The following is a 14,252-nucleotide window of genomic DNA, read 5'->3' on the forward strand; positions in this document are numbered from 1 at the left end:
CTAAGCGGCAGCGGGTGCCCTGGGCACCCCGGGCTCTGGCCCGCGGGGTCTCGATTGTCTTAAGAAACCAAAAGGAACAGAAAGGAAAGGAAACCGAAAAGAAACGGAAAAAGAAACTCTACTGGCTTACGACTTTAAACACATACAAGAGCAGCATTTAAACAAGCCTAACGACAGTATCTTTTAGGGTTTTTTTCTAGATAGTTCTTTTTTGGCTTTTGTTTTTTTTTTCTTTTGTTTTTAAAAAAGAAGATAGCATACCACGGAATTCAGGCAACTTACATCAACAAATAGGCCGTGTGATTTTAGCATGAAGAAAAAAATTACAAACAGAGCTGTGTAAGCGGGTTCTCCCGGGAAAAAAATAAGAAAAAACAACTTTTCCGTACCACGTTTCCTGTCTGCCTGCCTGGCGTCTCCCTCCCTCTCTCTTCTCTCCCTGTGCGCCTGGTCCTCCTGCACACTCTCTCTCCTCGCTGGTGCCCTCTCCCCGCATTCAAGTGACAAAGCTGAAGTCTGCGGTGCTGAGGGCCTGTCACCCCACTGGGTGTCCGCGTGCGGGGACGGGGGACAGTGGGAAGGAGGATTTGGGGACAAGGCACAGGAGGGCGGCTGTGTGTGGGGGGACAGTGGGAAGGAGGATTTGGGGACAAGGCACAGGAGGGCGGCTGTGTGTGGGGGGACAGTGGGAAGGAGGATTTGGGGACAAGGCACAGGAGGGCGGCTGTGTGTGGGGGGACAGTGGGAAGGAGGATTTGGGGACAAGGCACAGGAGGGCGGCTGTGTGTGGGGGGACAGTGGGAAGGAGGATTTGGGGACAAGGCACAGGAGGGCGGCTGTGTGTGGGGGGACAGTGGGAAGGAGGATTTGGGGACAAGGCACAGGAGGGCGGCTGTGTGTGGGGGGACAGTGGGAAGGAGGATTTGGGGACAAGGCACAGGAGGGCGGCTGTGTGTGGGGGGACAGTGGGAAGGAGGATTTGGGGACAAGGCACAGGAGGGCGGCTGTGTGTGGGGGGACAGTGGGAAGGAGGATTTGGGGACAAGGCACAGGAGGGCGGCTGTGTGTGGGGGGACAGTGGGAAGGAGGATTTGGGGACAAGGCACAGGAGGGCGGCTGTGTGTGGGGGGACAGTGGGAAGGAGGATTTGGGGACAAGGCACAGGAGGGCGGCTGTGTGTGGGGGGACAGTGGGAAGGAGGATTTGGGGACAAGGCACAGGAGGGCGGCTGTGTGTGGGGGGACAGTGGGAAGGAGGATTTGGGGAGGGGGCACAGGAGGGCGGCTGTGTGTGTGTGGGGACAGTGGGAAGGAGGATTTGGGGAGGGGGCACAGGAGGGCGATGTGTGGGGATGGCTACAGGGTGTGAGGATGGGGGAGGGGATGTGCATGGGAAGGAGCCTGGAAGGCCATGAGCAGAGGAGAAACTGAAGGTGGGAGGTGACAGGGCCGTAGGAAGCGTGGGCAGAGGGTCTTGTCCCATAGGACCTTGGGAAGGGCGTGAGAAGCCACGTGGAGGCAGGGAGATGGGGGCGGGGCGGGGACACATGATTCCTGAGCTTTCCCTAACTCCCAACTTTCTCTTTCTTCACCCTCCACCTCTGACCCCCACTGACTCCCCCCTCCCCCTCCCCAAACCCCCATGGGCCGCCAGGACCTGGCCAGAGCTTGACCGCCTCTGGCCCTCTTATTATTGTTAAAACAATAATAAAACAACGGAAAGAAGAAGAAAGCAAAAAAAGAAAAAGAATACATACACAGCCATCTGGGAAGGAAGCATTTGCTAATATAGGGCCCAAGGGAACTATTGGGGAGGGCTTTGGGGGGGTTAGGTCTAATGAAGAGGGACCCCAGAGCAGAAACTGCAATTCCCATCAGCCCCAAAGGGTGAGAACTACAACTCCCATTAGCTTTTGGAGGGGTATGGGCCACGTTTCCCACCAGCCCTGGGTCAGCAACTACAACTCCCATCAGCCCACTGGGCCCCCTCTCAACCCAAAGTGCTGCAATCTGCTAGTGTTGGGTGGAAACCCATCTGAGGGCTTCTCCCTGGTCTCTGCCGGGTGTGCTCCTCACAGATGGCACCACAAGCCCTCCACCCCTGTAGGAAGCACCCTAGGGCTCCACTGCCAGGCCAGCCTGCCACTCTGCAGCCCAGCTGGCGGCTCACACCTCTGCGGATCCTTCAGACCACAAGCTCCAGCAACCTGGCCGAGCCATCCTCGGCCACACTAGCCAACCGCAACCAAGATCTTGCCGTTGAACTCGAAGTCTTGCTGAGTATCTCGGGCTGCTTTTCTCACCAAGCTCCAATCCCCCCCTGAGCAGCGGCTCACCTGCACCCCAGATTACGAAGCCCCAGGCCGCCAGGCCCCCCGAGGGCTCAGCCACACTGAAACACGCAGCCAAGCACAGAGGTGTGTTGTGGAGCTGGGACCATCCTACCTGGCTTTCCTGAAGAATGCTGAGCTGGGGTGGGCATCAGGCTAGGTCCGTGGTCGGCAAACTGCGGCTCGCGAGCCACATGCGGCTCTTTGGCCCCTTGAGTGTGGCTCTTCCTAAGCCTTAGGAGTACCCTAATTAAGTTAATAACAATGTACCTACCTATATAGTTTAAGTTTAAAAAATTTGGTTCTCAAAAGAAATTTCAATCGTTGTACTGTTGATATTTGGTTCTGTTGACTAATGAGTTTGCCGACCACTGGGCTCGGTGAACCACTGGCCTAGCCAGTCCCTCTGTGGCTCTGGGAGGCCAGGAAAGGGCCGAGTCTCACAGGAGGCCAGGAGGCCTGGCCCATCTCCGTGCTGTAGTAGCCTGCCAGGCGGCTGAACCTAGGAGGCCACAGACCTGTTCTGTCGTTAATTCTTGCGTGGCCGTGGGCTCGTTTCTTTCACTTTCTGGGCCTCCATTTCCTCGTTTATAAAATGAGGGTGGGGCCAGGGCCTGGCTCCCAATCGCCTCCGGCCGACAGATGAATGCAATTTGTCCTCCCCTCCCCGTCTGAGCCCAGACCCAGAGGATGCCCAGCACCTGGTCCCTGGGTAAGGGGCAAACTCAGTTCTAAGGAAGCTGGCAGGGCCCCTCTGGATGGACCCTAAACACATCTGGGACCTCACCGCTGGCCCACCCCACCTGCCCCCTCCTGACCTTTGCCTTCTGTTCAGAACACCTTCCCCTGCTGATGCCTCATCGTGCGAATCCAGCCAATCACCTCCTCCTCCAGGTTTGAACTCACTGCCAGCAAAGGCCGAAGGCCCCTCTGTCTCCCTGACGCCCAGCACTGGGCCTGGCCAGAGTGGGGCTCATGGTCTTGCCCAGGAAGGGAAGGCATAGTCATCAAGCATTTCCTCTGAGCCAGGCCAGGCTGGAAGGGGTGAGAGCCCCTCTCCCTGGTCAGGGCAGCCGGGTCCTGAACCCCACCCAGGAGCCTTGCTCTGCGGGCCCAGCTCTCACCCCGAGCCATCCCTACTTTAGACCTTAAACTAGACCACCAGTTGCTCCTGGAAACTTCAGGATTGAGGCTTGCCAGGCCCAGGGCATAGGATCAGGAGTACTTGCTGGGGACACCTCATGCCCTAGAACAGCGGTTCTCAACCTGTGGGTCGCGACCCCTTTGGGGGTCGAACAACCCTTTCACAGGGGTCACTTAAGCCCATTGGAAAGCACATATATAATTACATATTGTTTTTGTGATTAATCACTATGCTTTCATTATGTTCAATTTGTAACAATGAAAATACATCCTGCATATCAGATATTTACATTACGATTCATAACAGTAGCAAAATTACAGTTATGAAGTAGCAACGAAAATAATTTTATGGTTGGGGGTCACCACAACATGAGGAACTGTATTAAAGGGTCGCAGCGTTAGGAAGGTTGAGAACCACTGCCCTAGAGGCTGACCAGGGCACAGGCCTCGGATCCCTACCCTCCCTCTCACCCCCATCTAGACGAGGGTATGCGGGGGCATCAGGCCTCGGGCCACAGACAAATCCTGCGCAGCCTGGGGCCCCCACAACCATCTCCTCCAACGTGTTGGGTTTTAGGTCCTCAGGACACACTGGCTCCCAGGTTCCCCTGCACAGCCTTGCCCGCCTCTAGAGCCCCCCAGGCCGAGTCACACGGACCTCTTTCCCCTTCCCTTCAACTCCATCTGCTGCCCGGCCTCCATACCTGGGTACCAGCCCCTCCCCTGCTCTCCTGGGGGCTTCTCCAGGGCCTTCATCTGCCCAAGGCTCTGAGAGCATCTCGGGAGGGTGTCCTGCCTTCACTGCTTCCCCACCTCACACCCCCCCAGCCACAACTGACCCTTGTTACCTCCATCTCATGGCCCTACATCTGATTCCAACCCCACACCGCTTCCTCCCTGCACCTCACCCTCAGCAAGAGAACGGCTATCAGACCCCACGCTGCCTCCCTTCCCTGACGCTCTGAAGCTGGCCTGGGCTCTGGGGCCGTCAACTCTCACACAACATGGGTACTGGGCTTTCCTGGGCCGTACACTGGTCCCGGAGCGTCAGGCAAGCCTGCTCAGCGAGGACTTAGCAGGAGGGGTGGGTCCCCAGAGACTCCTCACTGGGGAAGTCTAACGGGGGCTCCCCAGGCCGCCCCTCCCGCTGGGCACGTGGGGGTGCAGACTCACAAAGATGCTGGTGCCTGGGACCCTGGGTGCAGCTCCACACCAAGGGTGCACATTGGGTGGGGTGCCCCTGGGTCTGGTAAGGACACCAGCAGCCTCCCTTCCCTCCCTGCCCCTCCCCTCCTCCAGGCAGCTGCGGCATTTGGGAAATGCAGGTGCACTTACCACGGATGCCACCCCCTCTGCTCTGAAACTGGATTTCAGTCCCACTTGCTAGAGGATTCCCTTCTGGCAAGGAGACCACCAGCCATCACCAGGCACCTCCTCCCCTAGGCCCCCCCCCGCCCCCCCGTCCCAGCCCCACACGCTGAGCCCCGCTGCCTTTAGGGAACAGAAGAGCCCTGACTGGGAATCTACCCACGAATCCCACTCCCACCAAACAGGATGTACCTCCCCCAAAGGGGTGTCTAGAACGGAGGCAGGATGTCAGAAACCAAGCAATCAGCTGGCTAAGGCCTCAACACCAGGTGCCCTGCCCAGGCTGAGGGCAAGGCCAGGAGCCCACAGGGCATTTCATGCAAATGAGAAAAAAGGCAGCCATTGGCCGGCCACAGCCTGCAGGTGCGAACAGCATCTCCGGCGCAATTGGACAAAGGTATCCTGTCCTCTTGGTGAACACAGCCCCGCCCTCCGGGCCCAGGACCCACGGCTGGGCAAGCAGGGCGCTGGCTAGACTTCAGCCCTCACTCACCTTTTCCAGCAGAGAACGACCCGCGTAACCGTGCGCCGTGACCTGAAGGACGGGGCCCCTCCCCACCCGGAAACACCAGCCCAGCAAGGGTGAGCACCAAGGTGGATTCAAGGTCAGAGACGAAGGCACTTGTGTGCACATGTGCAGGAACACACCCTCCGAGGGCCTGCTTCTGGGCACTGGGCGTGTCGCTAAGCGCGTGCATACATGAACCTCGATGGGTCTGAGCATGTGAGTGCGCGTGTCAGCGAATCTGACTCTGAACAGACGTGTGTGTGCATAAGCGAACCCCTGGCTCTGGCCTGAGCTCGTGTGCGCAGGTGTGGAAGCGTGGACGTGCCACTGCAGACATGGGAGCGTGGCCCGCGGGTCTGCGCACATGCCCTGTCCTTCCGGGGTCACCTCTTTCCCCAACTCATTTTCCTCGTCTGCTGGGTAGCGAGAGTAACTTCCCAGATTCCCTTGCACTTAGGTGTGGCCGTGTGACTGAGCAGTGGCAGTACCGGCCCGTGAAAGCCTCCTGCGCGTGACCCTCCACGCCTTTCCCCTCCTTCCCGGGACCTTGCGACCACCTGCTGAAAACGGGGGAGGCCCCACATGGAAGGAGGCTGGATTCTCAAAGCGCCCTTGAGGCAGAGCCTGCTGGTCAGGCGCCCGGGGCTTCTCCTGCGTAGAAGCTTCCCTTTTCAGGGTGAGACACCCCCAAGATCCTAGGGCACCTGTTAACCGAAACGGATGCTGCTCGAACAGGCACTGCCCCGGAAATGGTGCCATCGGAGCCTGGGGCCCTCATGCAACCACCCAGGGACATGGAGCGGCGGCTGGACGGAGGAGCCACGTGACGCAGCTGCAAGGCTGTGGCACCAGCATCCCGTGATGACCAGAGGGCGGCCGTGCCGAGGCTGAGGCACCGGGGTCAGCGCCAGGAAAGAAGCCAGGGCGACTGCCGGCCTTTGCCTCCTGCTTTTTGTAACATAGACAAGCGGGAGACAAAGTCCGGCAAGAACGTGGAGCTGCAGAGATGAAGGGAAGAGAGGGACCCAGAAATTCGGGGCCTGCAAGCGTCCGAGGAGCCGCTGCTTCCAAACCCCAAGTCGTAAGACAAGACAGAAACCGGCTTTGTGGGACCACAGCCCGGAGCTTCCACCTGGACCAGGGGCCCAGCCCGGTGTGGCCGCCTCCCACCAACTGCTGAGTCAATGCCCTCAAGATAGTCAGTCACCTCTAAGTCAAGACAGGCCTGGGCGGAGGAACAGTAAATGAGCTGCTGGGAATGGTCTAGAACAGCGGTTCTCAACCTGTGGGTCGCGACCCCTTTGGGGGTCGAACGACCCTTTCACAGGGATCGCCTAAGACCATCGGAAAACACATATATAATTACATATTGTTTTTGTGATTAATCACTATGCTTTAATTATGTTCAATTTGTAACAATGAAATTGGGGGTCACCACAACACAAGGAACTGTATTAAAGGGTCGCGGCATTAGGAAGGTTGAGAACCACTGGTCTAGAAGGATCCCTGGGTGTGGCTACTGTCACTGTGAGCCTTAACACAACCTTTGGGGCCTTTCAAACACGCAGGAGCCGGAAGTGGATGTCAACGCTACAGGCCGCAGAGGACGTTCCTCCGACACCCACTGCAGAGATGGCCCTGAGAGGGGAGACCAGGAAGCGCCTTCCAGAGGGAGCGCCAGGGCCCCAGAGGAGAGGGCGTTTCTCCCAGCAGCAGAGGGGGGTTTAAGGACGACCCTGCCCACCGCAGGCGCTGCCCTGTGCTCTGTGCTGGCGGACTTCCTCGGGCTAGGAGCCGGGAGCCGGGAGCCGGGAGCCGCCGCCTCCCACTGCCCTTTTGGAGTGGGAGGTTGACTGTGGGGCTCTGGCCACCACTGTATTCTGGGTGTGTTCTGGGCTGTGAGATCAGTTAGTTCGTGGGTGCCAGACCCCACATGGGTGCCGAGGAGCCAGGCCAGTACCCCATGGAGTGGGCGGCCACTTCCCCGACATCCTCACCTTTGGGGTCACAGCCCTAAGTGGGTGGGTTTTCGGTGTCCCCCTTGGGGAGGGGTGGGTGTGCTCTGTGTGTGGGAAGAATGGAATGGATCATTGGTGACCTGAAAACCAGATGCAGCAAATACGTCACTAGCTGGTCACTATGTTTCTGCTTCCTCCTGGGGGCACAGCAAGGCCACACCTCCCGGCCTTCCTGGAAGGTAGGTTGTGCCATGTGACAGCTCCAAAGGGCAGAGTCGGCAGGAGCGATGTGCACCTCCCGCGCAGGCCTGGCCCACAGGCCCTCCCCTTCGCGAGCCTCCCACACTCGGGAAGCCACCCCGTGAAGATGGACTAGCTTCAAGACGGAAGGAGCCTGGGCCCTGCGTCGGCACTTGGGGAAGAGCTGCCCGCACACAGGGACACTTGTGCGTAACTTCACGTTACGGGGAAATAAATCTGTGTTACACCACGGATGTTGTGCAGCGCACCTGTTATAGAACTAGTGTTACCTTAAGACACTCGGGGTCTGAACACATCTGTGCCTGCGTGAATCTGAACTCAATGTGAGTCTGAGAATATGTGCATACCCCTCCCTACGCAGCTGCACGGCGTAAGTGCAATAGGAGCTGTGTGGGCATGTGGGCATCACTGTGGGACTTGGCACGTGTATGCATGCCTTGAGGGGTCTGAGCATGTGTGTGTGTCTCTGAGCACATGAGTGTACATGTAAGAATGAGCTGTTAGTCTGAGCTAAGGTGAGCCTCTCAGGCTCTCTCCTGGCCAGTGGGGGAGGGGTGCCGGTCTGTAAGTCAGAACAAAAGTGTGCAAGGACATGGATCCCTGGATCTGGGCACACAGAGCCTACCTGGAATGTGCTCACGTTACCTCGTGGTCACCGTACAGGTGCATTTGTGTGCACAGACACGCTCTGTGGGAATGAGTGCACATGTAGGCACCTGAGAGCATCCCTTTGAGGGTCTGAGCACAAGTGTGTACTTGGGAGGAGCTAAAACGTACACTTCTGTGAGCCTGAATTCCTGCATGTTTGTGCACGTGTGCACCTGTACCTGGGCGGGTCTGAGCACACTGTGTGTGTAGCTGTTCTGAACATGCATCCAGGCACCTGCAATTCTAAAACTTCTGTGAGCAGCTGGAAGTCTGTGTGTGTGTGTAGGATCGTAAAGGTCTGAGCACATGTGTGCACCTACGAGCTGAGCATGGATATGGAATTCTGTGAATTTGAGGACACGTATATGTATGTGCCTCGATGGCTCTGAGCACGTACGTGTGTGTACATGCTCAGGCCTGAACATACAAGAGCATCGTGTCTGAAATATGCGAGTGCGCCTATAGATCTAGCATGTACTGTCACTCTGAATATGCATGAGGAATATGCATGCCTCGACAGGTGTGTGCGAGCGTGCCACAGTGGGTCTGCACCTGTATGTGCAGCTCTGAGCACATGCAAGTGCTGTGGTGCATTCAAGACACGCTGCATGTACATCTTTGTGTGGCTGAGCACCTGGGTAAGTATGTAACTGTGGGTCTGAGCAGGTGGGCATCTGTGAGTCCACACCTATGTGTACATATATTTGGAGCTCTAAGCACACATGCGCAAGACTGTAGCTGAGTACATGTGTGTGCCTCTGTTGGTCCGGGTACAAATGGCATGTGCTCGTCTAGTTTTGAACACATGTATGTACCTATGGAAGTGGACACATGTGAGCTTGCTGGCAGGTCCGTAAACGTGTGCATGGATGTGCTCATGCGTGCCTCTGGCCAGACTTGTGTGTGCATATGGATGTGAGCCAGGCACTTCCTGCGTGCAAGCTCAGATCCCTACAGGGGCCAGGCCCGGAGCAGTGTGTGGGTCAGGCGCTGAGACAGTGCGGGGCGGTGAGTGCATCCGAAGGCACGCCCACGCAAAGAATGTAAACACTGCGTCCAGCAAGCAATACCCTTGTGACAGGGCTGCCAAACTCAGGTAAAATGACCGTGTTAGGTGATGGTCTCACCCAGCTGGGGGTGGGGCCATGGAGCCTGGGGTCTGTGCAGGGCCCAGGTCATGGGAAAGGGTGGAAAGATGAGCGGGGAGGATCCTGGGCTTCACACCTGGACCCAGAGAGGAGGATCCGACAGGCGGAAGGGGTGCAAACATCCTGGGCTCAGCCCCTGGCAGCCACAGTCTCCTGCAGGCCACCTCCACCTCCAATGCTGACCTCGGGCCCAAGGAGGCCTGGTCCTGTGCCAGAGCAAAGGCCTCCAGTGGGCGGCCTGATCTGGATCCGCCTGGGGAACCCTGCAGTGGTCCTGGTCCTTGCCTGGCCCCCCATCAGGATGACAAGAGTCCATTTCAAGTGCAGGCGGGTGACACACGTCTGGGGAGCCCGTGGCTTCTGTGGGTTTCCTCCGGGGGCTCAGCGTGCATTCTGTCTTCTCTCCTTCTTACTTTAAAGCTGGGAGCCAGGCTAGCCCACCACCCTCCCCCTACCCGCCGACTTCTATTCCTCTTCCACCTCCACCACGTACGCAGCCCTTCCCAGGCAGAGCTGCCCGCGATCAGTGCAGTCCCTCAGCCCTTCCTCCTCCCCTCCTCCCAGCACAGCCACCTGCACCCTCAGCATCACACCAGGCCCCTCGAAGACTCGTCGGGCTGGGGCTGGGAAGCTAGGACCTCAGTGGACAGTTCTCCACCACGTACGCAGCCCTTTTCCCAGGCAGAGCTGCCCGCGATCAGTGCAGTCCCCTCAGCCCTTCTCATCCCCTCCTCCCAGCACAGCCACCTGCACCCTCAGCATCACACCAGGCCCCTCGAAGACTCGTCGGGCTGGGGCTGGGAAGCTAGGACCTCAGTGGACAGTGTGTGGCCCTGGTGTGGCCCAGGGAGCCTGTCTCTGTGTGGTGGCCTCACTCCTCTCTGTGTGTGCATAGGGATGTGTGCCTCAATGGCTCTGAGGGTCCTGGGACACCTCCGCTCACCCCAGCAGTCCCCATCCCAGAGTGTGGACACGGCACATGTGTGCAAACACGCGAGGTGGGGCCAAGTGCAGCTCTGCGCCCCAGAGCCCTACCCCAGGGCTCTCATGGACCATCCGTCACCGTCACGGAGGCACGGGCACCCACAGGAAACCTCAGGGAGTGACGAGTCGGAGGGATAAAGCCAGTGGAGGAGGGGTGCTGGGCTCCCGCTGCCCGATGCCAACGCTACGGTGCAGTGTGAGGGTGCGAGGGAGGGAGCAGCCCCACAGAGGGGCCGCCACAGCGGAGGGCGGAGGGCGTCTGCTCCAAGAGCACAGGCCCTTGGCTGCACTTGGGGGGCCTTTGCAGCCCAGCAGCCTGGGGCTCCCCAAGTGCCGTGGGGCCCAGGGCCACTAGAAAGATGCCCTCAGCTTTGGTCTACAGGGGGACATAGAGGGCAGTTGGGCTTGTCTCTGGGCATAAAGGCCTGCACCCCAGAACCCCACCTTTGGTCTCCAAAAGCTGAGCCACAGCCACAAGGCCCCACCCACACCCCTTCCGTGGTTGTGGCCCACCCTCCGCGTGAGCATCTCTTCTGGGGCTGGCAGACCCCCCGGGCCCATCCCCCAGGCCAGGTTCACAGGATGGACCCCAGTCACCCTGTCCACCTCAGCTGACCACATCACCTCCCTGAGCCTGCATGTACCTGCCCAGCCTCCATCCTCCTGGTACCAGCAGCCCAGGTGCCAGCTGCTGGAAGGCCATCGGGAGACGCCTCTGGAAACCCAAGCAGGGGATGCGTGCCCCGTGGGCTCGGCCAGGCTGCACAGGGCCCCTGCTCCGGATGGGAAATCTGGTCCCTCCCCCTTTCCCACCCTCAGCCTCAGGCACAAGGACCTCGGCTCCTCTCAGCCACCCTCCCACCTGCTCAGGTGAGCAGCGCTTGCACCCCCTGTGCCACTCCCCGCCCCACAGTTCTCAGTCGGCACTCAAGGCCCACCCTTGCTTTGCCAATCTGGTCTCTCTCTGGGGCTGCACTGGAAGGAGCAGGCAGAGGCTGGACTGCCACCCCGGGAAGCTTCCCTCCCAGCCCTGCCCTCCTACCCGGCTACTGCCCTGGCTTGGCTTGGCAGCCCTGGCAGAATGTCTGCCACCCCCTGAGACTGGGGATGAGGAAGCTTCAGCATCTAGCAGCGACCTCCTCTACTAGTGACCAAGAGAACACCAGGCTCAGGGACTGATGGGAGTTGCAGTTCTGGACCCAAGAGCTGATGGGAGTTGTAGTTCCTAAACCTGCATTCCCCATCCCCTCTCCCCCAGGGCTCATGGGAGCTGCAGTCACTCAACTTTCTAGGGAACCGTCTCCCTCTTTCCCTCCCAGCATCCCTTGGCTCTCAACCCCAGACCCCAAGCTAAGGACCCCGCTACCTCTGAGGGCTGGGGCACCAAACACAAACTGCCTCACCAGAGGGCACTTGAGGGACCTGGGGGGCGGGGGGAGGGGCAGTAGGGAGAGGAGCTATCAGGGAAAGCTAAGGGCTGGCAGCAGGCCCCTTGGGCTTGGCCAGGTGGCAGGGACAGTCGCCCCCCTCCCGTCAATGTCACAGTGGGCCCGGGGCAGGGGAGGGGGGAAAGGCACTCACCAGTACTGGGCTCACACTCCTCCAGGTCCTCGTCATCGCTCGGACACTCAGCCGAGGCCACCAGGAGGTCATCTGTGTTCTGGGGGTGAGAGGAGGGGTGGGGGAAAGAAGAGGGGTACAGGTGGGTCAGCAGACCCCCACCTCTTGAGGTATATGGTTAGGGGCCCTGGGCTGAGACCACACCCTGGTGCGTGCCCAGCTCTGTCATCACTCGGGTAACCTGGGCCTTCATGTCCCTCGTGGCAAAGGGAGAGTAAACACACGCCCTGCAGTGGCCCCTCAGCTCCTGCGGCACCTGGGGGGACTGGACACCACACCTGGGACCTCAGGGCTCGGGCAAGGTCCCCCGCCATCAGGGGCCTCTGGAGGCCAGCAGGGGCCGAGAGGGGGAGCAGGGCCTGGGGGGCTCCTCAGCTCCAGCCTGACAACCCCATCACCCTCATCTCTCTCCCAACCCCCTTCCCTGAGCCGGGGAACCAGGCTGCACACAATAATTAGGGCTGTGGTTGTCATGACAACGGGAGTCGACTTTGTCAGCATTTTGTCTCCTGATTGCAAAGAAAGAGAATCCCCAAGATGAGTGAGTGTAAGGGGGGGCCCTCTGGGGGTGTTAGGGAAAAGACCCTGGGAGGGAAACCCAGGGTCCAGGCAGGAAGGGAGCCTGGGAGACTGCTGGATGGGGGGGTGGCGCCTGGCTGAAGGTCAGGATGGGAGAAGTCTGGGGTGGGGAGGGGAGAAGGAGTTAGATCCTGCCTCTTCCCCGCCCCCTGATCTTCAGACACTGCCGCCCTCACCCAAGGGCTGGGCGGGGCCTGGAGGACCCCTGAGCACTGTGTCTCCTGCCCCTTCTCACCAGCCTCCCCTGGGGGGCCTCTCCACAGCCATGACCCCAGGGTCCCCCCTCTGCTGCGTGGATGGCCTGCCCATCACCCCGCCACTGCATCTGAAGGCTCTTCTGGCCCATGTTGAGGGCACTGGGCTTGTTGGATGCCCAACCTTGGGGGAAGCAAGGCCTTTCTCCCAGGGCTCCCCGCCCCTTAGGGCAAGGCCTGGCGTCCGAGGGCCCTCGGTGTTCTTGGTAATGAAGGCAGAGTGGAGGGACGGTCCGCCTGGCTCTCTGCCCCATGAGCCTGTCAGCCAGTCCCAGGGTCCCTGCAGCAGACTGGCCCAGGTGGGACCTGGAGCTCACGGAGCCCAGGCCTCATGTACAGAGGCCAAAGGCAGGACACGCCTCCATGTGGCCGGAACCCCTCCCTCAGCCTGGGAGGACAGAGGTCCCTCTAGGCCCAGAGGCCCAACAGCCACAGCAGCGGGGGACAGAGCAGCTTGGGTAGGGGGCAGGGTGACCAAGCCAGGTCCAACGTGCCGGGTACGCGCACTCCCTGAACCAACAATCCTTGCGGCCACAACGAGGCCAGGCCCCCCGGCTGCCTCAGTGAGTCACACATGCTCGATGGCGTTAGCCACCAGGAAAGCCAGGCTGGGCCTGCCCCAGGGGGGCTCATTCCCGAGGCACAGCCCCTTCTGCTGCTCCTCTGGGTACAAGAGAAGACAAACCCCTGGGCGGGACCTGGCCCGGGCAAGCACCTGAGCAGGCGGGCGGGCACTGGGAGGGGAAGCCCCCGCACCCACTGAGGGCACCGAGGCTGCGACAGGCGATGCTGGCCCAGGGTCACAGGTCGTGTGAAAGCAGGGACCGGACCTGCATGCCCCCTGCAGGGTCCCAACAGTCAGAGGCCGCTTGGGCCCGCGCCAGCCTCCAGGGGCTGCCATGCCCGTGAACCACTATTCCTCTAGTGCTGCCACCTCTGTGCCCAGAGCAATGCCATCCTGGTCCACGTCTCCACCGGCTGCCCACAGCACTGGGCGTGGCTTCCATTACCGATGGGCAGAAGGGTCATCCCGCCCTCGCCCCCAGTTCAGACTTCCTCCCTCTTAAGTGGGGGTAGTCTTCCCTGGTCTAGCTGGGTACCAAACCGCCCCTCAGCTCTGGGGACGGTCCCCTAGAAATAGTGGGCACCTCCCCATCGGGGTCACCAGGGCAAAGGACACGTCATGAAAGGAGACCTTGGCCGCCTCACCAAAGCCGTCACCACCACAAGGATCCCAGGCCCTCGGACCCTCCCCGGGCGCCCCACCCGAAGCCCTGCCACTGGTCTGCCCACGGGGGGAGGGTCCTCACCTGGGTGGTGCTGTCCCTCAGCGTGGGGGAGCGGCCCCGGCGGGTGGTGGTGGTGGCCATGGTGGTGGTGGTCTCCATGATGGTGGTGGCCATGTCGGCCAGCAGGGTGGTGGCCGTGGTCTCCGCACTGAGCAGCACTGAA

At 60.1% G+C, this 14,252-nt stretch overlaps 1 protein-coding gene across 1 annotated transcript in view; it reads right to left on the reverse strand.

The window, feature by feature from the left end:
- Positions 1-3,836: 3,836 nt before the first annotated feature.
- Positions 3,837-14,252, reverse strand: part of NRXN2 (neurexin 2) — a 90,935-nt gene continuing 80,519 nt past the window's right edge. The window contains exons 20-22 of the mRNA XM_005864447.2: positions 14,111-14,247; positions 11,929-12,007; positions 3,837-6,346 (exon numbers count right to left, since the gene is read on the reverse strand). Of these exons, the coding sequence (XP_005864509.2) occupies positions 6,123-6,346; positions 11,929-12,007; positions 14,111-14,247 (440 nt within the window). The 3' untranslated portion in view covers positions 3,837-6,122. The remainder of the gene's footprint in view (positions 6,347-11,928; positions 12,008-14,110; positions 14,248-14,252) is intronic.

Source organism: Myotis brandtii, unplaced genomic scaffold, assembly GCF_000412655.1.
Source record: "Myotis brandtii unplaced genomic scaffold, ASM41265v1 scaffold187, whole genome shotgun sequence".
Lineage (NCBI taxonomy): Eukaryota > Metazoa > Chordata > Mammalia > Chiroptera > Vespertilionidae > Myotis > Myotis brandtii.